At 42.4% G+C, this 27,146-nt stretch overlaps 1 protein-coding gene across 5 annotated transcripts in view; it reads left to right on the top strand.

Moving 5' to 3' along the window:
• Positions 1-23,822, top strand: part of LOC139375895 (kinesin-like protein KIF1A) — a 42,664-nt gene extending 18,842 nt beyond the window's left edge. For 2 of the 5 annotated variants that reach the window (XM_071117845.1, XM_071117843.1), the window contains exons 18-47: positions 2,030-2,113; positions 2,388-2,568; positions 2,669-2,741; positions 2,841-2,937; positions 3,078-3,226; positions 4,019-4,201; positions 4,353-4,486; positions 4,768-4,886; positions 5,019-5,113; positions 5,239-5,374; positions 5,929-6,127; positions 8,925-9,015; positions 9,181-9,299; positions 9,378-9,451; positions 9,558-9,666; positions 9,783-9,849; positions 9,949-10,033; positions 10,355-10,460; positions 10,973-10,996; positions 11,916-12,030; positions 12,172-12,305; positions 12,438-12,499; positions 14,039-14,184; positions 14,475-14,663; positions 14,841-14,912; positions 16,153-16,259; positions 17,917-18,039; positions 18,329-18,521; positions 18,821-18,939; positions 19,152-20,390. In XM_071117845.1, the coding sequence (XP_070973946.1) occupies positions 2,030-2,113; positions 2,388-2,568; positions 2,669-2,741; positions 2,841-2,937; positions 3,078-3,226; positions 4,019-4,201; positions 4,353-4,486; positions 4,768-4,886; positions 5,019-5,113; positions 5,239-5,374; positions 5,929-6,127; positions 8,925-9,015; positions 9,181-9,299; positions 9,378-9,451; positions 9,558-9,666; positions 9,783-9,849; positions 9,949-10,033; positions 10,355-10,460; positions 10,973-10,996; positions 11,916-12,030; positions 12,172-12,305; positions 12,438-12,499; positions 14,039-14,184; positions 14,475-14,663; positions 14,841-14,912; positions 16,153-16,259; positions 17,917-18,039; positions 18,329-18,521; positions 18,821-18,939; positions 19,152-19,191 (3,425 nt within the window). In that variant the 3' untranslated portion in view covers positions 19,192-20,390. Of the gene's footprint in view, positions 1-2,029; positions 2,114-2,387; positions 2,569-2,668; positions 2,742-2,840; positions 2,938-3,077; positions 3,227-4,018; positions 4,202-4,352; positions 4,487-4,767; positions 4,887-5,018; positions 5,114-5,238; positions 5,375-5,928; positions 6,128-8,924; positions 9,016-9,180; positions 9,300-9,377; positions 9,452-9,557; positions 9,667-9,782; positions 9,850-9,948; positions 10,034-10,354; positions 10,461-10,972; positions 10,997-11,915; positions 12,031-12,171; positions 12,306-12,437; positions 12,500-14,038; positions 14,185-14,474; positions 14,664-14,840; positions 14,913-16,152; positions 16,260-17,916; positions 18,040-18,328; positions 18,522-18,820; positions 18,940-19,151 lie in introns of all 5 variants that reach the window. The other 3 variants (XM_071117848.1, XM_071117844.1, XM_071117846.1) reach the window with 3 other exon arrangements.
• Positions 23,823-27,146: the final 3,324 nt, after the last annotated feature.

Below are 27,146 nucleotides of genomic sequence, written 5' to 3'. Positions count from 1 at the left end.
ACTGGTGTTATAGACTATAGATTAGGATGACTGGGTTATAGACTATAGATTAGGATGACTGGGTTATAGACTATAGATTAGGATGACTGGGTTATAGACTATAGATTAGGATGACTGGGTTATAGACTATAGATTAGGATGACTGGGTTATAGACTATAGATTAGGATGACTGGTGTTATAGACTATAGATTAGGATGACTGGTGTTATAGACTATAGATTAGGATGACTGGTGTTATAGACTATAGATTAGGATGACTGGGTTATAGACTATAGATTAGGATGACTGGGTTATAGACTATAGATTAGGATGACTGGGTTATAGACTATAGATTAGGATGACTGGGTTATAGACTATAGATTAGGATGACTGGGTTATAGACTATAGATTAGGATGACTGGTGTTATAGACTATAGATTAGGATGACTGGTGTTATAGACTATAGATTAGGAAAACTGGGTTATAGACTATAGATTAGGAAAACTGGGTTATAGACTATAGATTAGGATGACTGGTGTTATAGACTATAGATTAGGATGACTGGGTTATAGACTATAGATTAGGAAAACTGGGTTATAGACTATAGATTAGGATGACTGGTGTTATAGACTATAGGAAGACTGGTGTTATAGATTAGGATGACTGGTGTTATAGATTAGGAAGACTGGTGTTATAGACTATAGATTAGGATGACTGGGTTATAGACTATAGATTAGGATGATTGGTGTTATAGACTATAGATTAGGATGACTGGTGTTATAGACTATAGGAAGACTGGATTTATAGATTAGGATGACTGGGTTATAGACTATAGGAAGACTGGTGTTATAGACTATAGATTAGGATGACTGGGTTATAGACTATAGATTAGGATGACTGGGTTATAGACTATAGGAAGACTGGTGTTATAGATTAGGATGACTGGTGTTATAGACTATAGGAAGACTGGTGTTATAGATTAGGATGACTGGGTTATAGACTATAGGAAGACTGGTGTTATAGATTAGGATGACTGGCTAATAGACTAGTTTGTCGTTAGATGAATGAGAACAAAGCGCAGAGTGGAAAGTGTTCATGATTTTTAATACTGAACTCCGACAAAACAACAAAATACAAAACTGAACTTAAAGTTCTGCAGGGCTAGACAGCAACTATGCAAAAACAAGATCCCACAACTAAAGGGGGAAAAAAGGCTACCTAAGTATGATCCCCAATCAGAGACAACGATAGACAGCTGCCTCTGATTGGGAACCATACCCAACCAACAAAGAAATAGAAAAACTAGAATGCCCACCCAAATCACACCCCGACCTAACCAATAGAGAAATAAAAAGGCTCTCTAAGGTCAGGGCGTGACACTAGATTAGGATGACTGGGTTATAGACTATAGAGATGTGGACTAGTGAGGTTCTATACTATAGAGACGTAGACTATTGAGGTTCTAGACTATAGAGAAATGGACTAGTGAGGTTCTAGACTATATAGATGTGGACTACTGAGGTTCTAGACTATAGAGATGTGGACTAGTGAGGTTTTAGACTATAGAGATTTGGACTAGTGAGGTTCTAGACTAGAGACGTGGACTAGTGAGGTTTTAGACTATAGAGACGTGGACTAATGAAGTTCTAGACTATAGCGACGTGGACTAGTGAAGTTCTAAACTATAGAGACGTGGACTATCTGAGGTTCTAGACTATAGAGACGTGGACTACTGAGTTTCTAGACCATAGAGATGTGGGCTAGTGAGGTTCTAGACTATAGAGACATGGACTATCTGAGGTTCTAGACTATAGAGATGTGGACTACTGAGGTTCTAGACTATAGAGATGTGGACTAGTGAGGTTCTAGACTTTAGTTATAGTAGTGAAATCACAGCAGACAGTAGAGTCTAGTGAGTGTGTGGGTAGAGTCTAGTGAGTGTGTGGGTAGAGTCTAGTGAGTGTGCACAGAACCAGTGCAAGAGAGTCAGTAGAATGGTCAAATGTTCACCATCCCCGGTGGTTCTTGTCTGTTGATGATGATGACACAGGGAACGTCTTCCTGGAGCCCTGCGAGGGGGCGGAGATCTATGTCAACGGGAAACTGGTGACCATGCCTACTCTGCTTCGCTCAGGTAAGTCTTGAACCCCTCAGCGTCTTCCACTGAGCGTGGGAAACATATATACCACACACGTAAAACATACTGAAAAACTCTGTAAGGATTTTATTTCAAAATGTTTTATTTGTTTTGGCATGAATCAGCTTCCATATACAACATCTACAAATAAACTAAGAATCATCACAGGTGAACACTCCAGGGTTAGAAAAACATCAATAGGTAAAAATGGATGAAACAACTGATGCATGATGCGGTTGACCTCAGATTGACCTTTGACTCCTGACCCCAGGGAACCGCATTATCATGGGGAAGAGCCATGTGTTCCGCTTCAATGACCCGGAGCAGGCGCGGCAGGAGCGGGAGAGGACGCCCTTCGCTGAGACCCCCGTGGAGCCAGTGGACTGGGCCTTCGCCCAGAGAGAGCTGCTGGAGAAACAGGGCATCGACATGAAGCAGGAGATGGAGTCGAGGTACAATAACAGATGGGCTACCTTTGGCAAAGCACCAACTGTAATGAACTATCATCCTTTTATATAGCTTAAAACTGATTTGTGATCGTTTTGTCTGCAGGCTTCAAGAGTTAGAAGATCAGTACCGCAGAGAACGAGAGGAGGCCAGTAACCTTCTGGAACAGCAGAGACTGGTAAGACAGGCCACTAAGAGATTTTTTGAAATACGTATGAGATATATGCACTATATTCTGTCATGTGATTTGATGTGTTTGTACCATGGTCTCTCCTAGGACTATGAGAGTAAACTGGAGGCCCTGCAGAAACAAGTGGACAGAAACTCCCGTTGCCTGGAGCCCCCAGAGGAAGAGGAGGAGCCTGAGGAGGAAGGTGAGACAGTGATTGACAGTTATCCACCTAGACCACCCTTTTTCAAAATGTTACAATCGTTTTGAAATAAGATGCCCGTTGCTGAGGCCAGGCAATGGAATATTTTTAGAATGATGGAATGTTTGAAGTTTTTCCCATAGTTCCATGGACCAAGTGTGAGACGGAGCTTGCACTGTGGGCATTCCGTAAGTGGCGTTTCTACCAGTTTACCTCCCTCAGGGACCTGCTGTGGGGAAACGCCATCTTCCTCAAGGAAGCCAACGCCATCAGTGTGGAGCTCAAGAAGAAGGTAGGTACACTGTCATTATATTTTGGGGCGGCAGGTAGCCTAGTGGTTAGAGCGTTGGACTAGTAACCGAAAGGTTCCAAGATCAAATCCCTGAGCTCAAATCCCCGAGCCCCTGAACAAGGCAGTTAACCCACTGTTCCTAGGCCGTCATTGAAAATAACAATTCGTTCTTAACTGACTTGCCTAGTTAAATAAAGGTAAAATAAAATATACAGTGAGCTCCAAAATGATTGGGACAGTGACACATTTGTTGTTGTTTTGACTCCATAATGACACAATACATTATTTACCATTAATTTCTATTGGGCACAAAGTATCATTTCCAATCCAAAGTGCTGGAGTACAGAGCCAAAACAACAACAAACGCGTCACTGTCCCAATACCTTTTGGAGCTCACTGTACGTTATATCTATAAAGTAGAACAAAGATTGAATAGTGAAACTGTCAGCTATCTGTAAAATGAAACTGTGTTGTTAATCAGTTCAGTCAATCTACTAAATGTGTGCACAGAATCAGACGGGTACTGTTCTTAGTATGAACAAAATAAAACAATTATGTACTCACTGCTGCAAGTCGCTCTCGATAAGAGCATCTGCTAAATGACTCAAATGTAAAAATGTTAACTGTCTTAAGAAACTGTAAATCCATTCAACGTGCAACAAAAAAAACTTGCGTAGTCATTCAACCTTTCCAATTGTCAGTGAAATGAGATTTGACATCAACATTCTAAAACAAAACTATTTTGTTGCTAATGTGCTAAAATTTTAAAATGATCCACTCTCTCCTTTGCAGGTCCAGTTCCAGTTTGTGCTGCTGACCGACACTCTGTACTCCCCACTGCCCCCGGACCTGCTGCCCCCCAGCGTGACCAAGGAGAGGGAGAGACAGCCCTTCCCCCGCACCATCGTAGCAGTGGACATCCAGGACCAGAAGAATGGGGCCACACACTACTGGACCCTGGAGAAACTCAGGCATGTGGTGGGGGATCGTGGGAGTTTATTTTGCACATAGCTCTGGTATGTAGGACTATATGGGTTTACGTTGCCCAGCGTCTACTTTACAGTGTCGGTTGGTTTGAGGTAATCTGTGCTGACTGTGTGTTGACTGTTCTGCCCCCTGTAGGCAGAGGCTGGACCTGATGAGGGAGATGTACGACCGTGCGGCGGAGGTGCCCAGCAGCACTGTGGAGGACTGTGACCAGGCCCTGACCGGGGGAGACCCCTTCTATGACCGCTTCCCATGGTTCCGTCTGGTGGGCAGGTCAGTCATGGACCCAGGCCCTGCTCTTTTCAAATGTAGCCGTCTTTCCCTTACTTCCTTGAGGTAATCACTAAGCAGCCAGTGTTTTCATTATGAGAGCAAAAGGATGGAAACAGATCCAATAAGATACAGAGGGGAGGATACACGTGAAAAATATTTGAACAGGGCCCGGGCTTGTAGACTTGCCCCACTAGAGACCACCTCAAGATTCTATGACGCTCTGAAATGATTTCCCTGTGTCTGTTCCTGCTCCCCCTCTCCTTCTCTGTCCCCGTCCGCAGGGCCTTTGTGTACCTGAGTAACCTGCTGTACCCCGTGCCCCTGGTGCACCGTGTGGCCATCGTCAGTGAGAAGGGAGAGGTGAAGGGCTTCCTCAGGGTGGCAGTGCAGGCCATCTCAGGTACAGAGAGTTGACTCTTGTGAAACTGAGAAAGACAGAGTGATACAACAGCTATTACAGTTTGTTTATGGATGCTTCTAGTATTTGTTGAGTGTTTGGAGTCGTAACCAACCAGCTGTCTTCTCTCCCCAGCTGATGAAGAAGCCCCTGACTACGGCTCTGGTGTCAGACAGTCAGGAACTGCCAAGATCTCCTTTGAGGACCAACAGTTTGAGAAGGTAGAATCAGTAAGAGATGATATAAAAACTGGAGTACTTGCCAAGCCACTGTCTGCATGCTGTTTCTAAAACAATGCAGTATCATTATCTAAAAGGGTTATAATATATATCATATCAAGTGTTTGTCTGGTCAGTTCCAGACAGAGTCGTGTTCTGGCAGCATGTCTCACTCTAACACCTCCCAAGAGGAGCTCCGCTTTGTTGAGGGGGAGGGACAGACCTCTGACATAGGAGCTGACCCTGACGAGGTCAACAACAACACCTGTGCTGGTGAGGGCATCTTAGTCATCATCTTCATCATCATCACACCTGATTTCTCTTTAATATAATGTGTTATGGAAGTTCTGTTGGAATTACAAGTGTGGTCTCAACGTTAGGCCCCCTCCCTTTCTACTATAAATAGATATTCAGTGGTGTACAATGGCAGCGCCCACACTACAAATCATTGAGGATGACAAACAAAGTCAACGACTTAATCCCATTGTGTTCCTCAGACATTATCTGCACAAATATGTTTAGAGAAGACATTTATGTAAGCCTATCTAGGGTGTAATGCATTGTAACACATTCTAGGGTGTAATGCATTGTAACACATTCTAGGGTGTAATGCATTATTTAGGGTGTAATGCATTATCTAGGGTGTAATGCATTATCTAGGGTGTAATGCATTATCTAGGGTGTAATGCATTATCTAGGGTGTAATGCATTGGATAATTGTTTATTCAATGTGTCGATGTGTTTCGTATCGCTTCCTATCCAAATAAACCATAATATGTCAATGAAATGTTAACTGAAAGGTCAACATGTCCTCACTATGACCCCAGACTTGTCCCCCGTCACAGCCACTCCGGAGGCCCCTCAGAGCCCGTTGAAGGGGGTTCTGGGTCTGGAACTACCCCTGGAGCTGAACCAGGAGAAGGCCCTGTCCCACCTCCGCATCGGATCCACTTTCACCTTCAGGGTCACCGTGCTGCAAGCCTCCAGCATCTCTGCCGAATATGCCGATATCTTCTGCCAGTTCAAGTTAGTGCCTCCCATCCAACTTTTTGATGTATTTTAGACTTTATTTGACCAGGAAGTGTCTTGAGGTTTAGGTTCAATGTTTTTGAGAGAGAATTGACAAGATGTTAGTGAGGAAAAGCATTTTGAATGATGATGATGATGATGTTGCATATGGGGGCATTTGTTTCTAAAATCTCTTCTTAGGAACAACTACAAGTGTCTATGGTTCAGGTACTTTAACTCAGGCAGTCCTCGCATTCTAACTGTCTCATAGCTATGCTATGACAATGCCGTGCCATTCAGTTGCATATGGGGGCATTTGTTTCTAAAATCTCTTCTTAGGAACAACTACAAGTGTCTATGGTTCAGGTACTTTAACTCAGGCAGTCCTCGCATTCTAACTGTCTCATAGCTATGCTATGACAATGCCGTGCCATTCAGGGCCTGTCACTTCTCTCTATCCAGAAACAACCCATCCTCTCTTGATTTAAACAAACTTAAATCTTAAGGTTAGTGTTATTCCTAAGGGTTAGTGTTATTCCTAAGGGTTAGTGTTATTCCTAAGGGTTAGTGTTATTCCTAAGGGTTAGTGTTATTCCTAAGGGTTAGTGTTATTCCTAAGGGTTAGTGTTATTCCTAAGGGTTAGTGTTATTCCTAAAGGTTAGTGTTATTCCTAAGGGTTAGTGTTATTCCTAAGGGTTAGTATTATTCCTAAGGGTTAGTGTTATTCCTAAGGGTTAGTATTATTCCTAAGGGTTAGTGTTATTCCTAAGGGTTAGTGTTATTCCTAAGGGTTAGTATTATTCCTAAGGGTTAGTGTTATTCCTAAGGGTTAGTATTATTCCTAAGGGTTAGTGTTATTCCCAATGGTTAGTGTTATTCCTAAGGGTTAGTGTTATTCCTAAGGGTTAGTGTTATTCCTAAGGGTTAGTGTTATTCCTGAGGGTTGGTGTTATTCTTAAGGGTTAGTGTTGTTTATAAGGTTATTGTTGTTTATAAGGGTTAGTGTTGTTTATAAGGGTTAGTGTTATTCTTAAGGGTTAGTGTTATTCCCAATGGTTAGTGTTATTCCTAAGGGTTGGTGTTATTCTTAAGGGTTAGTGTTGTTTATAAGGTTAGTGTTGTTTATAAGGGTTAGTGTTATTCCTAAGGGTTAGTGTTATTCCTAAGGGTTAGTGTTATTCCTAAGGGTTAGTGTTATTCCTAAAGGTTAGTGTTATTCCTAAGGGTTAGTGTTATTCCTAAGGGTTAGTGTTATTCCTAAGGGTTAGTGTTATTCCTAAGGGTTAGTGTTATTCCTAAAGGTTAGTGTTATTCCTAAGGGTTAGTGTTATTCCTAAGGGTTAGTGTTATTCCTAAGGGTTAGTGTTATTCCTAAGGGTTAGTGTTATTCCTAAAGGTTAGTGTTATTCCTAAGGGTTAGTGTTATTCCTAAGGGTTAGTGTTATTCCTAAGGGTTAGTGTTATTCCTAAGGGTTAGTGTTATTCCTAAAGGTTAGTGTTATTCCTAAGGGTTAGTGTTATTCCTAAAGGTTAGTGTTATTCCTAAGGGTTGGTGTTATTCCTAAGGGTTAGTGTTATTCCTAAGGGTTAGTGTTATTCCTAAGGGTTAGTGTTATTCCTAAGGGTTAGTGTTATTCCTAAGGGTTGGTGTTATTCCTAAAGGTTAGTGTTATTCCTAAGGGTTAGTGTTATTCCTAAAGGTTAGTGTTATTCCTAAGGGTTGGTGTTATTCCTAAGGGTTAGTGTTATTCCTAAGGGTTAGTGTTATTCCTAAGGGTTAGTGTTATTCCTAAGGGTTAGTGTTATTCCTAAGGGTTGGTGTTATTCCTAAGGGTTGATGTTATTCCTAAGGGTTAGTGTTATTCCTAAGGGTTAGTGTTATTCCTAAGGGTTAGTGTTATTCCTAAGGGTTAGTGTTATTCCTAAGGCAGATTCGTCTGACGGTGAAAGACAAGTTTCCATCAAATGTGCTCATAATCAATGCAGGATATTGAGAGTAGTAAATATTATACACTGAGTGTAAAAAATATCAAGAACACTTTCCCTTTTGCCCTCAGAACAGCCTACATTTGTCACGGCATGGACTCTCCAAGGTGTCAAAAGCGTTGCACAGGGATGCTGGCCCAAGTTGACTCTCCAAGGTGTCAAAAGCGTTGCACAGGGATGCTGGCCCAAGTTGACTCTCCAAGGTGTCAAAAGTGTTGCACAGGGATGCTGGCCCAAGTTGACTCTCCAAGGTGTCAAAAGTGTTGCATAGGGATGCTGGCCCAAGTTGACTCTCCAAGGTGTAAAAAGCGTTGCACAGGGATGCTGGCCCAAGTTGACTCTCCAAGGTGTCAAAAGTGTTGCACAGGGATGCTGGCCCAAGTTGACTCCAATGGCTGGATGTCCTTCGGGTGGTGGACCATTCTTGATATGGAAAACTGTTGAGTGTGAAAAACCCAGCAGTGTTGCAGTTCTTGACACAAACTGGTGGGCCTGGCACCTACAACCATACCCCATTCAAAGGCACTTAAATATTTTGTCTTGTCCGTTCACCCACTGAATGTCTCATTTGCCTCAAGGCTTAAAAATCCTTCTTTAACCGGTCTCCTCCCCTTCATCTGCACTGATTGAAGTGGATTTAACAAGTGACATCAATAAGGGCTCATAGCTTTCACCTGGTCAGTCTATGTCATGGAAAGATGTTTTATACACTCAGTTGTATTTAGTAATGTTACAGTGCAATAGTTTAATGTATATTGTTTTGTATACACTCAATGTACATGATTAAGGAATATTTAATATTGATTGAATGTGTTTTTCTACTTCCAGCTTCATCCACCGACATGACGAGGCGTTCTCCACTGAGCCACTGAAGAACACAGGCAGGGGACCTCCTCTGGGATTCTACCATGTACAAAATGTAAGCACTGACCAGAAACAATATGTTCTTTTTCATTACAACTAATAGGTCTCATTTCTATGATATTACCATTATTTAATCAATTTATTTTGTATTTCCTTGTATCATCCATTGTTACAGGCCTTATTGAGTGATGGCTAACCTCACTTTTGATTTGTCTATTAGATCACGGTAGAGGTCACCAAGTCGTTTGTGGAGTACATCAAGACCCAGCCCATCGTCTTCGAGGTGTTTGGTCACTACCAGAAACAGCCGTTCCCACCTCTCTGCAAAGACCTCATCAGGTGATAAAACTCTACTCGTTCTCTTCTTCTTCAATTGATCTCGTTTCACTGTCTTGCTAAAATAGTCAATTTTAAAAGTTCACACTTTTTTTACAGTCCCCTTCGACCTTCTAGGAGGCAATTCCCGAGGGTCATGCCCTTGTCTAAACCAGGTGAGGGTTCAAACATGGCATTGTGTCCTTCTCTTTATCTTAGCAAAGTGTTTTGTCACAGTGCCAGAACGTTCACCAGGCCAGATTCATTCCTTCTCTTTCACAGTGCCGGCCACCAAGCTAAACACCTTGACCCGCTCCATGGCAGGCCCATGTCACTCCAAATATGACCTCATGGCCTTCTTTGAGATCTGTGAGCTGGAGGCCAATGGAGAGTGAGCAACCTTAACAACTATTTCCTTACTTCCCGGTTCAAATCAAGGAATCAAATGGACACAACAATCATAATCTACTCATATAGGTTGTACATTTGTTCTGTGTTTGTCCTCAGCTATATCCCTTCAGTGGTGGACCACAGAGGTGGCATGCCTTGCCATGGAACCTTCCTCCTTCACCAGGTAAAGAATTGCAACATTTTCAGAGGGGAGTTGATTTGAATCTATTTCTCAGTTATTCAAAGCCCAGTGTTGACTTCCTGTGTGGTGACCTGTCCACAGGGCATCCAGAGGAGGATCACAGTTACCATAGCACACGAGACAGGAAATGACGTAGAGTGGAAGGAGGTCAAGGAGCTGGTGGTGGGTGAGTACGGCTGGAAGAATGCTTTATTAGGAGACAACAGAGCGTAATGACAATAAAGATCCACTAGCTCCATCTTTACAGTACATCAATCGATCAATCAAATGTATTTGTAGAGGCCTTTTTACATCAACAGATGTCACAAGGTGCTATATAGAAACCCAACCTAAAACCCCAAACATCAAAGAATGCAGATGTAGAAGCACTGTGGCTAGGAAAAACTCCCTAGGAACCAGGCTCTGAGTGGTAGCCAGTCCTCTTCTGGCTGTGTCGGGTGGATCACAAACATCCATCTCTTGACTTTTGACCTTTGACCTCTCTCAGGGCGTATCCGGAATACTCCGGAGGCTGACGAGACCATCATTGACCCAAACATCCTCTCCCTCAACATCTTGTCAGCAGGCTACGTCTGGCCCTCGTATGACGACAAGTACGTATGCTTTCCCCTTTCTCAGCTTTTTACTGTACATACTGGATATACTGGACATACTGGGCATACTGTGCATACTGGACATGCTGTGCATGCTGTGCATGCTGTACATACTGGATATACTGGACATAATGGACATACTGTGCATACTGGGCATACTGTGCATGCTGTGCATACTGTACATACTGGATATACTGGACATAATGGACATACTGTGGATGCTGTGCATACTATACATACTGTGCATACTGGACATACTGTGCATACTGTGCATACTGGACATACTGTAGTTATGAATCAATGGCTTTAGCTTGTTTCTCTCTTTCACAACAACATCGAATATGTCCATAATGTTCTGCTGCAGTATGTCTATGTTTCTATGTTTCTCTTTGTATTTGTTGTATATTAACACTGTATATTTTGGTCACTTTGCTGCTGTGAAATCCTGAGCTAAGCTGCTTGTTTAACCCGCTCGCCCTCTTCTCTTTTCTTTGTGCTTCGCTGTATTGCAGTGTTTCCCTGGGAGTTGACCATAGGTATAACACACAACCTTTCTCCTTCTCTCCTCTCTTTATATAACCTTTCTGCTTCTCTCCTCTCTTTATATAACCTTTCTGCTTCTCTCCTCTCTTTATACAACCCCTCTGCTTCTCTCCTCTCTTTATACAACCTTTCTGCTTCTCTCCTCTCTTTATACAACCTTTCTGCTTCTCTCCTCTCTTTATACAACCTTTCTGCTTCTCTCCTCTCTTTATACAACCTTTCTGCTTCTCTCCTCTCTTTATACAACCTTTCTGCTTCTCTCCTCTCTTTATACAACCTTTCTGCTTCTCTCCTCTCTTTATACAACCTTTCTGCTTCTCTCCTCTCTTTATACAACCTTTCTGCTTCTCTCCTCTCTTTATACAACCTTTCTGCTTCTCTCCTCTCTTTATACAACCTTTCTGCTTCTCAACTCTTTGTTTCTTTGCTTTTTGTTGTTTTATTTCTAACTTTTTTCTGCAGTTGTTTTTAACCCGACATGTTCATTTGACATGACGCTTAGCAGTGAATTCAAAGCTGTTGTTTCTGTCCATGTATAGAGTTTGTTTCAGTACCCCTTGTCTTTGAGGGGCTTGCACAACTGAATACCCTTTCCTCTTGATACTGCCTGATCTATGCCGATGAAGGAAAGTCATACTACGTGTTTCCAGTCACTCATCATTGACAAATTGAAAACAACGTCTATACACCAGTGGAGGCTGCTGAGGGGAGGACGGCTCATAATAATGGCTGGAATGGAGCGATTGGAATGGCATCAAAAGCACGGAAGCCATTTGTTTGATGTTGTTGATACCTTTCCACTAATTCCGCTCTGGCCGTTACCACGTGCCTGTCCTCCCCAATTAAGGTACCACCAGCCTCCTGTACTAGACACAAAAAAACAATAACTTTTTCCCTTGTGTTTACCTACAGGACGTTTTACCGGTTTGAGGCAGCATGGGACAGCTCCATGCACAACTCCCTCCTTCTGAACCGCGTCACTCCCTATGGAGAGAAGATCTACATCACCCTCTCAGCCTACCTAGAGGTAAACATTTCCTTCGCTGCAACCCAGAAACATCACCCATGTTGGCTCTCTATATTGATGGGGGGGAAGTGGTGAGTTAGCCTGTACACTACAATGTAACGTGATGTGAGTTTAATGCTGGTTCTGGACCATTCTTTTCAGATGGAGAACTGCACCCAGCCAACGGTGATCACCAAAGACTTCTGTATGGTGTTCTACTCCCGTGACGCCAAGCTCCCTGCCTCTCGCTCCATTAGAAACCTTTTCAGCACCGGCTGCCTAAGGCCCTCAGAGAGGTAGCTAGGCCCGTAGAAATAGAATTAGACCATATTATTCTAGGTTATATATCTCTATGTGGGTAGGCCCCACCTCAAGCCCTCTCTGTGGAATCTGACAGTACTAACTCTGTCCTCTCTTCTCTTCCTCAGTAACCGTGTCACTGGAGTGTATGAAGTCAGTCTCTGCCATGTCGCTGATGCCGGAAGTCCAGGTAGAGTAAAGGAATGGCAGAATGCTTGATTATAAACACAATTATAAACTGGGTGGTTCGAGCACTGAATGCTGATTGGCTGGGTATGACAAAACATGTATTTTTTACTGCTCTAATTACGTTGGTAACCAGTTTATAATAGCAATAAGGCACCTCTGAGATTTGTGGTATTATGACCAATATACCATGGCTATGGGTTGTATCCATGCACTCTGCGTTGCGTCGTTCCCAGGAACAGCCGTTAGCCGTGGTATATTGGCCATATACCACACCCCCTAGTGCCTTATTGCTTAATTCTACACAAGTATCTGGGCTGCATTTCATCCAACTTGTGTGTGCAACTGTCAATTTCACAGTTCAATCTGTCTGGAGATAAATCTGGATTGAGCTGCAACCCACATCCCCAGTGTGTTCTGGCAGTATATAGACAGTATATAGAAAGTATATCTGTATATAGGCAGTATTTTAGACAGTATATAGACAGTATACCTGTATATAGGCAGTATATAGGCAGTATATATAGGCAGTATATAGACGGTATATGTGCAGTATATGAGCAGTATATGGGCAGTATATGAGCAGTATATATAGGCAGTATACAGACAGTATATAGGCAGTATATATACAGTATATAGGCAGTATATATAGGCAGTGTATATATACAGAATATAGGCAGTGTATATATACAGAATATAGGCAGTATATATACAGTATATATAGGCAGTATACAGACAATATATAGGCAGTATATAAGGAGTATATATAAGCAGTGTATATATACAGTATATAGGCAGTGTATATATACAGTATATAGGCAGTATATAGACAGTATATATAGGCAGTATGCAGACAGTATATAGGCAGTATATATACAGTATATAGGCAGTATATATAGGCAGTATATAGGCAGTATACAGACAGTATATAGGCAGTATACAGACAGTATATAGGCAGTATATAGGCAGTATATATAGGCAGTATACAGACAGTATATATAGGCAGTATATATAGGCAGTATATAGACGGTATATGTGCAGTATATGAGCAGTATATGGGCAGTATATGAGCAGTATATATAGGCAGTATACAGACAGTATATAGGCAGTATATATAGGCAGTGTATATATACAGAATATAGGCAGTATATATACAGTATATAGGCAGTATATAGACAGTATATATAGGCAGTATACAGACAATATATAGGCAGTATATAAGGAGTATATATAAGCAGTGTATATATACAGTATATAGGCAGTGTATATATACAGTATATAGGCAGTATATAGACAGTATATATAGGCAGTATGCAGACAGTATATAGGCAGTATATATACAGTATATAGGCAGTATATATAGGCAGTATATAGGCAGTATACAGACAGTATATAGGCAGTATACAGACAGTATATAGGCAGTATATAGGCAGTATACAGACAGTATATAGGCAGTATATGTAGGCAGTATATAGGCAGTATATAAACATAGTTCTGTTTCTATATTTGACATGGCTGTCTTTTTACAATTTTTTCCCCTCAGGCATGCAGCGGCGGCGCAGGCGCGTCTTGGACACCTCAGTGGCGTACGTCCGTGGAGAGGAGAACCTGGCTGGGTGGAGGCCCCGTAGCGACAGCCTCATCCTGGACCACCAGTGGGAGCTGGAGAAACTCAGCCTGCTGCAGGAGGTGAGGCCTTGGATTGGTAGGGTCTGTAGGGTGGGTGGGCCGGAATTCAGAGGGGTGGAGTCAAGTGTGATAGTTAGTCAATGAATGAATGAAATAAACAAACAATACTTTGCCAATGAAATGTGGTCTGAATAACAAGTAATCAATTATGTTTCTATTAATAAACAGTAGCTGTTTTCAAAATAGTATTGTGTGGCGGTACTACTCACCAATGAGTCACTCACCTGGATAATGGACAGTGGCCATTTTGTGCCAGAGACTCAGCAGTTTCTCTGTGTGTGTCACTACAGGTAGAGAAGACCAGGCACTACCTGCTGCTGCGGGAGAAACTAGAGGCCACCCTGGCCGCGGGGCAGGACGCGCTCTGCAAGAGTGGCGACATCAGCGACTTTGCTAAGAGCCCCATCCTCAGCTACAGCCCTGGGGGCAGTCACGCCCTGGAAAGCCCCAGCCAGAGGCAAAGGGAGCTGGCTGCCAAGGTGACTACAAGTCCCTGGCTTCTATTAGGAACCAGGCCTACCTTGGAGCTCCTAATACAACGCTTGCTTGCCAGAACACTTTCTGGTTCTCTCTCTTTTTTGGACTTTTAATGGTTGTGATTATTAGTAATAATAATACATTTTTCTGCTCCTCCTCTCCTCCTCCTGCGGTCTCAGTGTCTGCGGTTGCTCATGCACACCTTCAACAGGGAGTACAGCCAGGTGAGCAGCAGTGCCAGTGAGAGCAAGGTGAGCCCCAGCCCCCAGGCCTGTTAACCCCCTCTATAACCCACTTACAGAACCCAGCCCCCAGGCCTGTTAACCCACTCTATAACCCACTTACAGAACCCAGCCCCCAGGCCTGTTAACCCCCTCTATAACCCACTTACAGAACCCAGCCCCCAGGCCTGTTAACCCCCTCTATAACCCACTAACAGAACCCAGCCCCCAGGCCTGTTAACACCCTCTATAACCCACTTACAGAACCCAGCCCCCAGGCCTATTAACCCACTCTATAACCCACTTACAGAACCCAGCCCCCAGGCCTGTTAACCCCCTCTATAACCCACTTACAGAACCCAGCCCCCAGGCCTGTTAACCCCCTCTATAACCCACTTACAGAACCCAGCCCCCAGGCCTGTTAACCCCCTCTATAACCCACTTACAGAACCCAGCCCCCAGGCCTGTTAACCCACTTTATAACCAACTTACAGTAAGTACATCGATACTTTTACCCAGCCAGCCCCTAGCCCAAAGCACTTTGTATACCATCAAACGTGCCCCCTATAGATTCCAGCCGATTCTCACTGATCCCACCCAAGACATCTGTAATCTACATCCTTTCCCTCCTGATCCCCTGTCTAGTTAACACACTCAGCCTTTCTGATCATTTGCTTATTTGTTAAACAAAGAACTAAACTCTAACAAAAAACTGAATTCTAACAAGGAAATACATTCGAATGAAGAACTTAACATTAAAACAAAATAACTACCTTATTCACTTCTCTTAATGAATGAATTAATATTCAGTTGCTCATCATCACTCGTCAACCCCATCCCCCTGAGGTCCGATCTTTTCCATTGATTTACTTCTGTTCTATGGAATCCTTCACCCAACCTACAAATGTTCTCATTCTCACCCCTAGCCCCCACTCCTCCAATTACCCTCTCCTCCCACCCCCGTCTCAGAGAATGTCAGGCTTCTCTGTCCCTACTACAGCATGTTGTCTCTACATGTGTTACCAAAGCCTGGGGCTGAAACACATGTCCTCTCATGACCTCATCGGATGACTTGATGAGTATCAGATTCTGTCATAGACCTTGCCGACCCTCCAAATGAAATACATGGGAACTGTTGATGAATGTATAATGGTGTCATTGTATGTGCGTGTTTGTGTGTGCTTATTTTGTGTGTGTATATGTTCATGTTTGTTTGTATGTGTGTGTGTGTGTGTGATTATCTGTGTATGCTTGTGTGTACGTGTTTCAGCTGTCTGAGATGTCAGCGTCGCTGATGTCACCGTCCTCTTCTGGTCTGAGCACGCTAACGCCGTCCTCTACTTGCCCCTCATTGGTGGAGGGACATTATGACATCAGGTATGAGTCCTTTCAACTGTCACCCCTCACTCCCATTTTATTCACCCCAGACCTGCTGTTGACAAGTAGTATACGGAAAGTATTCAGACCCCTTGACATTTTCCACATTCTGTTATGTTACAGCCTTATTCTAAAATGGATTAAATAAATGTTTTTCCTTATCAATCTACACAATCTACACCCCCACACCCCCATAATGACAACATGAAAACTTTTTTTTTTTTTTTATAATTATAAAAAATAAGAAACATAAATATCTTATTTACATAAGTATTCCATTTGCTATGAGACTCAAAATTGAGCTCCATCGATCATCTATATAAGATTGTCTATAAGTTCCCACAGTTGACAGTGCATGTCAGAGCAAAAACCAAGCCATGAGCTTCGAGACAGGATTGTTTCGAGGCACAGATCTGGGAAAGGGCACAAAAAAATGTATGCAGCATTGAAGGTCCCCAAGAACACAGTGGCCTCCATCATTCTTAAATGGAAGAAGTTTGGAACCACCAAGACTCTCCTAGAGCTGGCTGCCCGGCCACACTGAGCAATCGGGGGAGAAGGGCCTTGGTCAGGGAGGTGACCACTCGGACAGAGCTCCATAGTTCCTCTGTGGAGATGGGAGAAACTTCCAGAAGGACAACCATCTCTGCAGCACTCCACCAATCAGGCCTTTATGGTAGAGTGGCCAGACGGAAGCCACTCCTCAGTAAAGGCACATGAAATCCCACTTGGTGTCTGCCAAAAGGCACCTAAAGGACTCTCAGACCATGAGAAACAAGATTCTCTGGTCTGATGAAACCAAGTTTGAACTCTTTGGCCTGATTGCGAAGCGTCACATCTGGAGGAAACCTGGCACCATCCCTACGGTGAAGCATGGTGGTAGCAGCATCCTGCTCTGGGGATGTTTTTCAGTGGCAGGGACTGGGAGACGAGTCAGTATCGAGGGCAAGATGAATGGAGCAAAGTGCAGAGAGATCCTTGATGAAAACCTGCTCCAGAGCGCTCAGGACCTTAGACTAGGGCGAAGGTTCACCTTCCAACAGGACAACAACCCTAAGCACCCCGCCAAGAAAACGCAGGAGTGGTTTCGGGACAAGTCTTTGACTGTCCTTGAGTGGCCCAGCCAGAGCCCGGACTTGAACCCGATCGAACATCTCTGGAGAGACCTGAAAAAAGCTCCCCACAGAGCATGAGAGGATCTGCAGAGAAGAATGGGAGAAACTCCCGAAATACTCCCGAAGTTGTAGCGTCATACCCAAGAATACCCAAGGCTGTAATCGCTGCCAAAGGTGCTTCAACAAAGTACTGAGTAAAGGGCCTGAATAATTATGTAAATGTGTTTTTTTTTTGGTTTTTTTTATACATTTGCAAATAGTTCTAAAAAGCTGTTTTTGCGTTGTCATTATGGGGGTATTGTGTGTAGATTGATGAGGGGAAAAATGATTTAATCAATTTTAGAATAAGGCGGTAACGTAACAAAATGTGGAAACAGTCAAGGGGTCTGAATTCTTTCCGAATGCTCTGTATATGCAAATGACTTAATTCGCTTTGTAGAAAGAGCTTTGTTAAAAGGGCATTGATAGAACATTGAGAAAGCACAGAGAATGTTTTAAGAAAGTTGAGAGAACATTGATGGAACGTTATCTCTGGTCTGCAGACACATTGAGCCCAGCTCTGGAGCTTCAACCCCAGACCTGGACCCCTTCAGCCCTGTAGATAGGAAGAGGATCCCGGGTAGAGGCTGTACTTTCGTCCCTGACATCCAGGAGATCCGCGTCAGGTGAGACCAGACCACTCTGGGGCTTAGCGATTTCAGCTAGGACTAGACTGCTGTACAGGATTCCATAGAGGTCAGACGAGTCATACAGTTTGATATTGGGGTGAATTATGATATATCTCTGCTAGATTCATTGTTTGGAATCACTATAAAGATGAAAAAATATATGAGCAATACTTAAGTTATTCGGATGGGCTGTATTTCTACTAAATCAACAATAAATAAGAAAATATGATGTTTACTTCATATATAAGTGAAATATAACTGTCCTTCTATCTCCCCTGGGCTGCAGCCCCATCGTGTCGAAGAAAGGCTACCTGCACTTCCTGGAGCCCCACACCAGTGGCTGGGTGAAGCGCTACGTGGTGGTACGCCGGCCCTACGTCTACCTGTACCGCAACGAGAGGGACAATGTGGAGCGCGCTGTCATCAACCTCTCCTCTGCCCAGGTGGAATACAGCGAGGACAAGCAGACTCTGCTCCGGGTAGGACTGACAGAAACCTCTTCCAAATATTTCAGAAATATATAAAAATATACCATATACATTTTACAAATAAATCACTCATATATTACAAATATACAATGGATATACCAAAAATACAGTATACCACTAATATGTTTGTTGGAATGTACTTCTTGGATATATTTTTTGTTAATAGACAAATATATATTTTTAATAAATGGATAATAAATATATTTTTTATACCATTGATTTCCTGTATCTGTCGAATTGTAGTTAATTTACCAGATCCTTTTAGTGATCTAAATCATTTCTGCTTTTAGACTCCAAACACATTTGCAGTGTGCACCGAGCATCGTGGAATACTCCTCCAGGCCAGTAATGACAAGGAGATGCACGACTGGCTGTATGCTTTTAACCCCCTGCTCGCCGGAACTATCAGGTATAGTAACCCCTCACTGCCTCAACATTGTTACCTCGTGTTCATCAATAAAAACCCTTCCTCAAAATGTTATTTTTTTTTGTGTAATACCAGGTTACTTAAATCTCCTCGTAAACACTTGTTCAAGCTAATTTCTAATTCAAATTCACTGTCTGCCCCCGATCATTTTCAGTCAAACATTAACCCTCCCCTCTTTTCCCTCCCTCCCCAAGGTCTAAGCTCTCCAGAAGAAAGTCAGGCCCAAGGATGTGAGAGAGAGGAACACACACGGGAGGGGGGGGGAGAAAAAAGAAAACAAAAACACAATCTCAAAGCTCCACTGACCCTCTCCTGTATACAGCTCATCTAAACAGCTCTCCCTGTCCTAACAGTGCTCCATCCTGTCGCTGATACTTCCCCAAACTGCACTTAAAACCATCCCAGCTGATGCCCTATTTGAAGCCTCTTCCTGGTTACCTGGAACATGCACAGTTTAAACTACCCATTAAACACCCTTAATACCCATGTAAGACTTAACTAACAACCCGACCCTGTGTAGTGGGGCTTACCCCTGCTGGCTGTATTGTGCCTGGTTGTGACACGCCCCCTTGTCATGTGCACGTAAACTTTACCGTTATCTAACATGCTAACAGTCCCCATAGGGTTTATCCAAACAAAGAGAAACGGTATAGTGTATAAGTCTTAGTCCAAGTTGTTATCAGTTCCAATGGCCTGCTACTTACTACCGCCCCACTCTGACTGTACATTAAACCCCAGATCAAAACCACTCATGTATTTCTTATAAACACTGTAGACTGATAAGAAAAATATTAATGGTGACATGGTATATTCCCTTTTCTAGTCCTCTCATAAGAGATATCTGTTTCTGTGTGTGTGTTCTCATGTTAAAACAGCATATCCACATTTACCTCATGTTGAAATGGCTGCCAGTCGCAAACTGGAACTCGTTGTCGTTGTATCTGTTTTTATCCAAGGTTTTAGACAGTATAGGATGAACGTGATATATCCAGGTTTTAGACAGTATAGGATGAACGTGATATATCCAGGTTTTAGACAGTATAGGATGAACGTAAATATATATCCAGGTTTTGGACAGTATACAGTGGGATAGAAGTGGGGTATTGTAATAGTTGGATAATGTAATGGACAGATTAGGGTAATGGGGATATGATAGGGCAATAGGATGACTCTTTGCCTTCCATGCTTGGAGAATGGCGAGTTCACTGTGTTGACATTTCATAGTAACATGTTTGTAGAGCATTAGGCAATATAATACGCCACCTGCCTGACTCACACTGGAGAGCAATGTGTCCTTGACCGTTTACATATTCTTTGTGTATATACATTATTTATTTGTTATTTTAGTTTTCATTTATATATCACTGACCAGTTTAATTTATTTGTATGGGATCACTGACCAGTTTAATTTATATATCACTGACCAGTTTAATTTATATATCACTGACCAGTTTAATTTATTTGTATGGGATCACTGACCAGTTTAATTTATATATCACTGACCAGTTTAATTTATTTGTGTAGGATCACTGACCAGTTTAATTTATTTGTGTGGGATCACTGACCAGTTTAATTGATTTGTGTGGGATCACTGACCAGTTTAATTTATTTGTGTGGGATCACTGACCAGTTTAATTTTATTTGTGTGGGATCACTGACCAGTTTAATTTATTTGTGTGGGATCACTGACCAGTTTAATTTATTTGTGTGGGATCACTGACCAGTTTAATTTATTTGTGTGGGATCACTGACCAGTTTAATTTATTTGTGTGGGATCACTGACCAGTTTAATTTATTTGTGTGGGATCACTGACCAGTTTAATTTATTTGTGTGGGATCACTGACCAGTTTAATTTATTTGTGTGGGATCACTGACCAGTTTAATTTATTTGTGTGGGATCACTGACCAGTTTTGTCGCATGGCACTTTATTATTGCATTATATTCTCTTGAGTTGATGTCTGGCCCATTCACTCAGTTGTTTTTAACCAAAGCAGTCCAATCTATTTAAAATAGTGAAGAGATCCTCTGTCATGTAGACTTGAAAAAATGTCTCCTAGGTTTTAGTGAGATATTAATGTAATATCTACGATTCTGCTATTGGCCCTGAATGTATGTTTATAAGTTAAATATTCCACGTGGATACACTAAGAATGGCTCCTCTCCAGCAAGAGGATGATTATTGCGTTCTATGGTGGTGGGTTACTTTGTGTTCTATGGTGGTGGGTTACTTTGCCTTCTATGGTGGTGGGTTACTTTGTGTTCTATGGTGGTGGGTTACTTTGCCTTCTATGGTGGTGGGTTACTTTGCGTTCTATGGTGGTGGGTTACTTTGTGTTCTATGGTGGTGGGTTACTTTGCCTTCTATGGTGGTGGGTTACTTTGCCTTCTATGGTGGTGGGTTACTTTGCCTTCTATGGTGGTGGGTTACTTTGCCTTCTATGGTGGTGGGTTGCAGTACATTGAATAATTTAAAAGAACCCTGTGATTATACTCTATTGATAAGTTAGTGGGATATTTTTGACCTTTTTTCCACCAGTCGAGTTGTCTGAAAGTGCATCGCTATGCACCAGGTAGTGCCTCCCTTTCTCCACTTCGCTCTCTCTCTCTCTCCTGTTTTTCATCCAATCCACACTTTAGTATCGTTGACGTCCACCACATTAGCTCAATGTTACATGTATTGAAGCAAGCTTTTATTTACTCTGATGCTATGAACCTAATATTGATGCCGTGTGTCCATGTGATTCTATCCATTTTGACTAATATGTGTACAGTCTATAGGCTACACTAGCTTCTTGTGTAAAGTAGCAGCTAACCTCCTCTGCTTTGCTTTTGTATAGCTGTTTTACAGCCTGATGCTTGTGTCAGAAACCTATACAGTATGTAGATGTTATGAAGTCGCACATCCTGGGGACTTTGGCTGTGGTTTATTGTCGCTGTGACTATTCTTTCACACCCAGATGACCACAAACTGCTATCTGAAACGAGAGTAGTCCAAAGTGAATCAAGGTGGCACTGCCGACTGAAGCAAAGTGACTCTTTAGTACCACCTTGGTCTAGCAGCCGTAGGAGATGGACAATTTCAAACTGAAGTGGCCTGTTGTCTCATAGTCTGAGTGTTCTATGCTTTTGTACGTCCTTTTGCTTTATTGAAAACCAAGCGTTAGTGTTGTGTTTACAGTAACATCATGTGTGAGTGCAGCAGACCAGCCATGGCCAGACAGCCAATTGGATCATGTCCTACGGTTGTTCCTTGTTTGTATGGCGAGGTTCGTGTTTTTGGTCAAACACAATTCTCCCATCTAACACACAGTGTTGGGTTTTTATGCATGCCTCAGGCCTGCCAACCTACAGAGCATGCTCAGATAGCCACAGCAAGGGAGCAACATGCAAGACATGGCATACTCACACATGATTTTCCTCAAATAATATTAATAAGCGCTTATATCCTCAATTATGAACATATCTTCTTATATCCTTCCTACAAGGAATATATTGCGTACATACTGCAGTGCAATAATTGAGAGTTGATTGGTTTCAGTGGAAAATCACACGGTTCTTTGTTTTCTGTTTCTAGAATGCTAAAACTTAAATACAACCTATCACAAGATAAATACTACGAACTAATTAAATTTACAACCTATCTCTGGGTTTCATATTGTGGAGTTGTTTTTTTATTTTTTTACATTTTAGTCATTTAGCAGACACTCGTTTCCTGAGCGACTTACATGAGCAATTAAGGTTAAGTGCCTTGCTCCAGGTCACATCGACAGATGGTTTTTTCTCACCTTGTTGGCTCGGGGATTCAAACCAGCAATCTTTTGGTTACTGGCCCAACGCTCTTAACTACTAGGCTACCTGCCGACCCAGTTGTGGTCATCTTGGTGTGTGTCGTATGCAATTTTTTTTTTTTACTTTGGTGTACACTGGTATGCCACTATTTTGCCTGCTCGACCAATGGAAGAAAAGAAAGCTTTATTTATGAATTCTTGTTTCTATTTGGAGGTGGATTACGTGAGTAAGGAATATTAGGGCTATTGAATTGTCATCCAAGTATAATTTATTGTACTTATCACATCATCATTTATCATATTAAAAATGTACAGAATGCATAAGATTGTTTGGGGGTTACAATATTATCCCTCAAAAGAAGGAGATGTTGTTTTGTTTGAAACTGTACTATTGTCGCTTTATCGTTTAGCGTCTACTAACTCTTAACTCTACTTCTTAAAACTAGGATACTTCTTAAAACCAGGGTACTTCTTTAAACTAAGATGCTCCTTAAAACTAAGATGCTTCTTAAAACTAGGTCACTTCTTAACGCTAGGATACTTCTTAAAACTAGGGTTCTTCTTACAGCTAGGATATATGAAGTTCCATCCTCAAGGAAGAAGTTAAAACGATGCATTTGAAGTTCCGTGAGCCGGCTATATATACAAATACAGATGGATTCGGTTACTGCTTTGACAGCTTTTTTATGTAGCATTACATTTCCCGGATCCAAGCATGTGGATCTGCCTCTTCTTCACCCTGCTCTCTCTTTCCCTCACTGCTTGCTAATGACGCCCTATCCCCCTCAGTGCAGCTTTGTATAAAAACAGCCCGTATACTAAACGCCCGCCTAAATGACTCTGCATTGAACTTGACATTTGATTGGCTCTTGTCTTGTCAATAATGAACCCGATTGGCTGTGGTGGGTCCGATCGCACAGATGTAACCCCCGTTCCATAATAACTGGCCTGTGATGTCATCTCAGTGCTCACGTTATCTTTTGAGTGTTGGAGTTCTAGTGTCTTCTAATGTTTGTGGACACGTCAACAATTTGTCAGAATAAAGTGAAATAAATGTGGAACTTATGCAACATTTGCTTGTGTCCTTTGTCTGGATTTTGTTGTCTGGCATCGCCAATCATCTAAAACTCATAGATCCTACCTTATACAAGGATGCAAGGACGTGCTGGTTTGAAATGTGTAAAAAGGGTCTCTAATGTAGTGTTGTTCAGACCTGTTCCCGGGGCCTCTACTGTACATGGGGTGCAGGTTTTTGCTCCAGCCCAGCACTAACACATCTAATTCAACTAATGAAATATACTGAACAGAAATATAAACACAACATGCAACAATTTCATTGATTTTACTGAGTAACAGTTCATTGGAGGATGTCAGTCAATTGAAATAAATTCACTAGGCCCCAATCTATGGATTTCACATGACTGGGAGTACAGATATGCATTGTCATCACAATGAGCCTCAGGATCTCGGCACGGTAATTTTGAGCATTCAAATTGCCATTGATAAAATGCAATTGTGTTTGTTGTCCGTAGCTTATGCCTGCTCATACCTTAGCCCCACTGCCATCACGGGGCACTCTGTTCACAATGTCGCCCACACAACGCCATACACGTGGGTCTGGGGTTGTGAGTCCGGTTGGACGTACTGCCAAATTCTCTAAAACGACGTTGGACGATGTTGGAGGCAGCTTATGGTAGAGAAATTAACATTACATTCTCTGGCAACAGCTCTGGTAAACATTTCCTGCAGTCAGTATGCCAATTGCACGCTCCCTCAAAACTTGAGACATCGGTGGCATTGTGTTTTGTGACAAAACTGCACATTTTCGAGTGGCCTTTTATTATCCCCAGCACAAGGTGCACCTTTATAAATATCATGCTGTTTAATCAGATTCTTGATATGCCACACCCGTCAGGTGGATGGATTATCTTGACAAAGGAGAAATGCTCACTAACAAGGATGTAAACAAATGTGCTCATTAAATTTGAGAGAAACACGCTTTCTGTGCGTTTGGAACATTTCTGGGATCTTTTATTTTAGCTCAAGAAACATGGGACCAACACTTTACATGTTGCGTTTATATTTTTGTTCAGTGTACTTAACGATTAGTTGTTTGGTTGACCGCTGTGACAGTGTGACCCTAAAGATACAGCCCAATTCAGGGATTAAAGGGCCTTTGTAATGTGTGACATATTGGGGAAGATGGCCTGTTTATATGTGGAATTATTATTATTGTTATTATTGTATTGTGTGTGTGTGTTTGGCTTTAGTGCTATGCCTTTTCACACATGTTCTCCCTATAGCCTCACTCATTTTGTTTTGGCCCCATCACTGCAAAGCCAAATCTCTATCAATCAACAGCTTGATGCCAATGAATGTCTACTATGCTATAACATAATGATGAACCAGTCAGCCAATAAATGTCTCCGATGCTCCAACATAAAGGCTACCCAATGAGCCAAGAAGTATTCAATGCCTTTGTTCTGGTTGGTCTGACAGGCCTTCCATTGTTGTAGGTCATTTCTTTCCCCTGCCCAAGTGTTTGGTTCTCTCACATACATACATCCATAGCTATAGAACACTGCTTTATATCTATGCATACATGTTACATCTGCCCCTGCCACGCCCACTACTTCTCATCCTGTGTCTCCCTAAACTGCCGCCACTCTCCCAGTGCTCTCTCTCTCTCTCTCTGTGGGTGTATCTGATTGTGTGAGTGGAGACAGGTGTGCTAGAGTTAGAGCAGATGCAACCAGCTGCAACCTGTTCCATAATCAAGACCTCTACAAATACTCAGCCCTGCCACTTCCGTGATGCCAGATTGTAGCCTCTGCTCAGTCTGCATTTCTAGCTGTTTGTGCCTGCATAGAGCTTGTTATCCTGTGGTGCCTGGTTTCCCTAGCCTGATGCTGCTTTTCTCTCCGCTACAGTTCTGTCCACTCTGACTCTGGTCCATGTCCCTGGTCTTGTCAGTCCTGCTCCCCTGCCCTGGACCCCTGCTCTACTGCTTCCTTGGATTCTGCTCCGGACCTGCTTACCCTGCCCCTACTTCTCTTGCTCCAGTGTCAGTTCCTGGTTCCCTGCTACCCGCCTGAGATTCCCCTGGCCTGCACCCCCCTCCCCCACACACACACACACACTTTTCAATAAATACCTTGGTAACCTTGTCCCAGTCTCCTCATCTGAGTCTGCACTTGGGTTCACCTGCTCCACCCTGCGTAACAATATAGTTGAAGTCAGAAGTTGACATACAATTATGTTGGAGTCATTCAACCACTCCACAAATTTCTTGTTAACAAATTAGAATTTTGGCAAGTCGGTTAGGACATCTACTTTGCATGACACAAATAATTGTTCCAACAATTGTTTACAGACAGATTTATTTCACTAATAATTCACTGTATCACAATTCCAGTGGGTCAGAAGTTTACATACACTAAGTTGCTGTTAAACAGCTTGGAAAATTCCAGAAAATGATGTCACGACTTTAGAAGCTTCTGATAGGCTAATTGACATCAATTGATTCAATTGGAGGTGTACCTGTCAATGTATTTCAATGCCTATCTTCATACTCAGTGCCTCTTTGCTTGACATCATGGGAAAATCAAAAGAAATCAGCCAAGACCTCAGAAATAAATTGTAGACCTCCACAAGTCTGGTTCATCCTTGGGAGAAATTTCCAAATGCCCGAAGGTACCATGTTCATCTGTACAAACAATAGTACGCAAGTCTAAACACCATGGGACCATGCAGCTGTCATACCGTTCAGGAAGGAAACGCCCTCTGTCTCCTAGAGATTAATGTACTTTGACCATCGTTATGTTTGGAGGAAAAAGGGGGAGGCTTGCAAGCCGAAGAACACCATCCCAACCGTGATGCACGGGGGTAGCAGCATCATGTCATGGGGGTGCTTTGCTGCAGAAGGGACTGGTGCACTTCACAAAATGGATGACATCATGAGGGAGGAAAATTATATTATATTATGGATATATTGAAGCAACATCTCAAGACATCAGTTAAAGCTTGGTTGCCAATAGGTCTTCCAGATGGACAATGACCCCAAGCATACTTCCAAAGTGGTGGCAAAATGGCTTAAGGAAAACAAAGTCAAGGTATTGGAGTGGCCATCACAAAGCCCTGACCTCAATCCCATAGAAATTTGTGGGCAGAACTGAAAAAGCGTGTGTGAGCAAGGAGGCCTACAAACCTGACTCAGTTACACCATCTCTGTCAGGAGGAATGGACCTAAATTCATCCAACTTATTGTGGGAAGCTTGTGGAAGGCTACCCGAAACGTTTGACCCAAGTTAAACAATTTAAAGGCAATGCTACCAAATACTAATTCAGTGACCCACAGGGAATGTGATGAAAGAAATCAAATCTGAAATAAATCATTCTC

Source organism: Oncorhynchus clarkii, chromosome 20 (genome assembly GCF_045791955.1).
Source record: "Oncorhynchus clarkii lewisi isolate Uvic-CL-2024 chromosome 20, UVic_Ocla_1.0, whole genome shotgun sequence".
Taxonomy (NCBI): Eukaryota; Metazoa; Chordata; class Actinopteri; order Salmoniformes; family Salmonidae; genus Oncorhynchus; species Oncorhynchus clarkii.
This window is presented reverse-complemented; position numbering and strand designations above follow the sequence as displayed.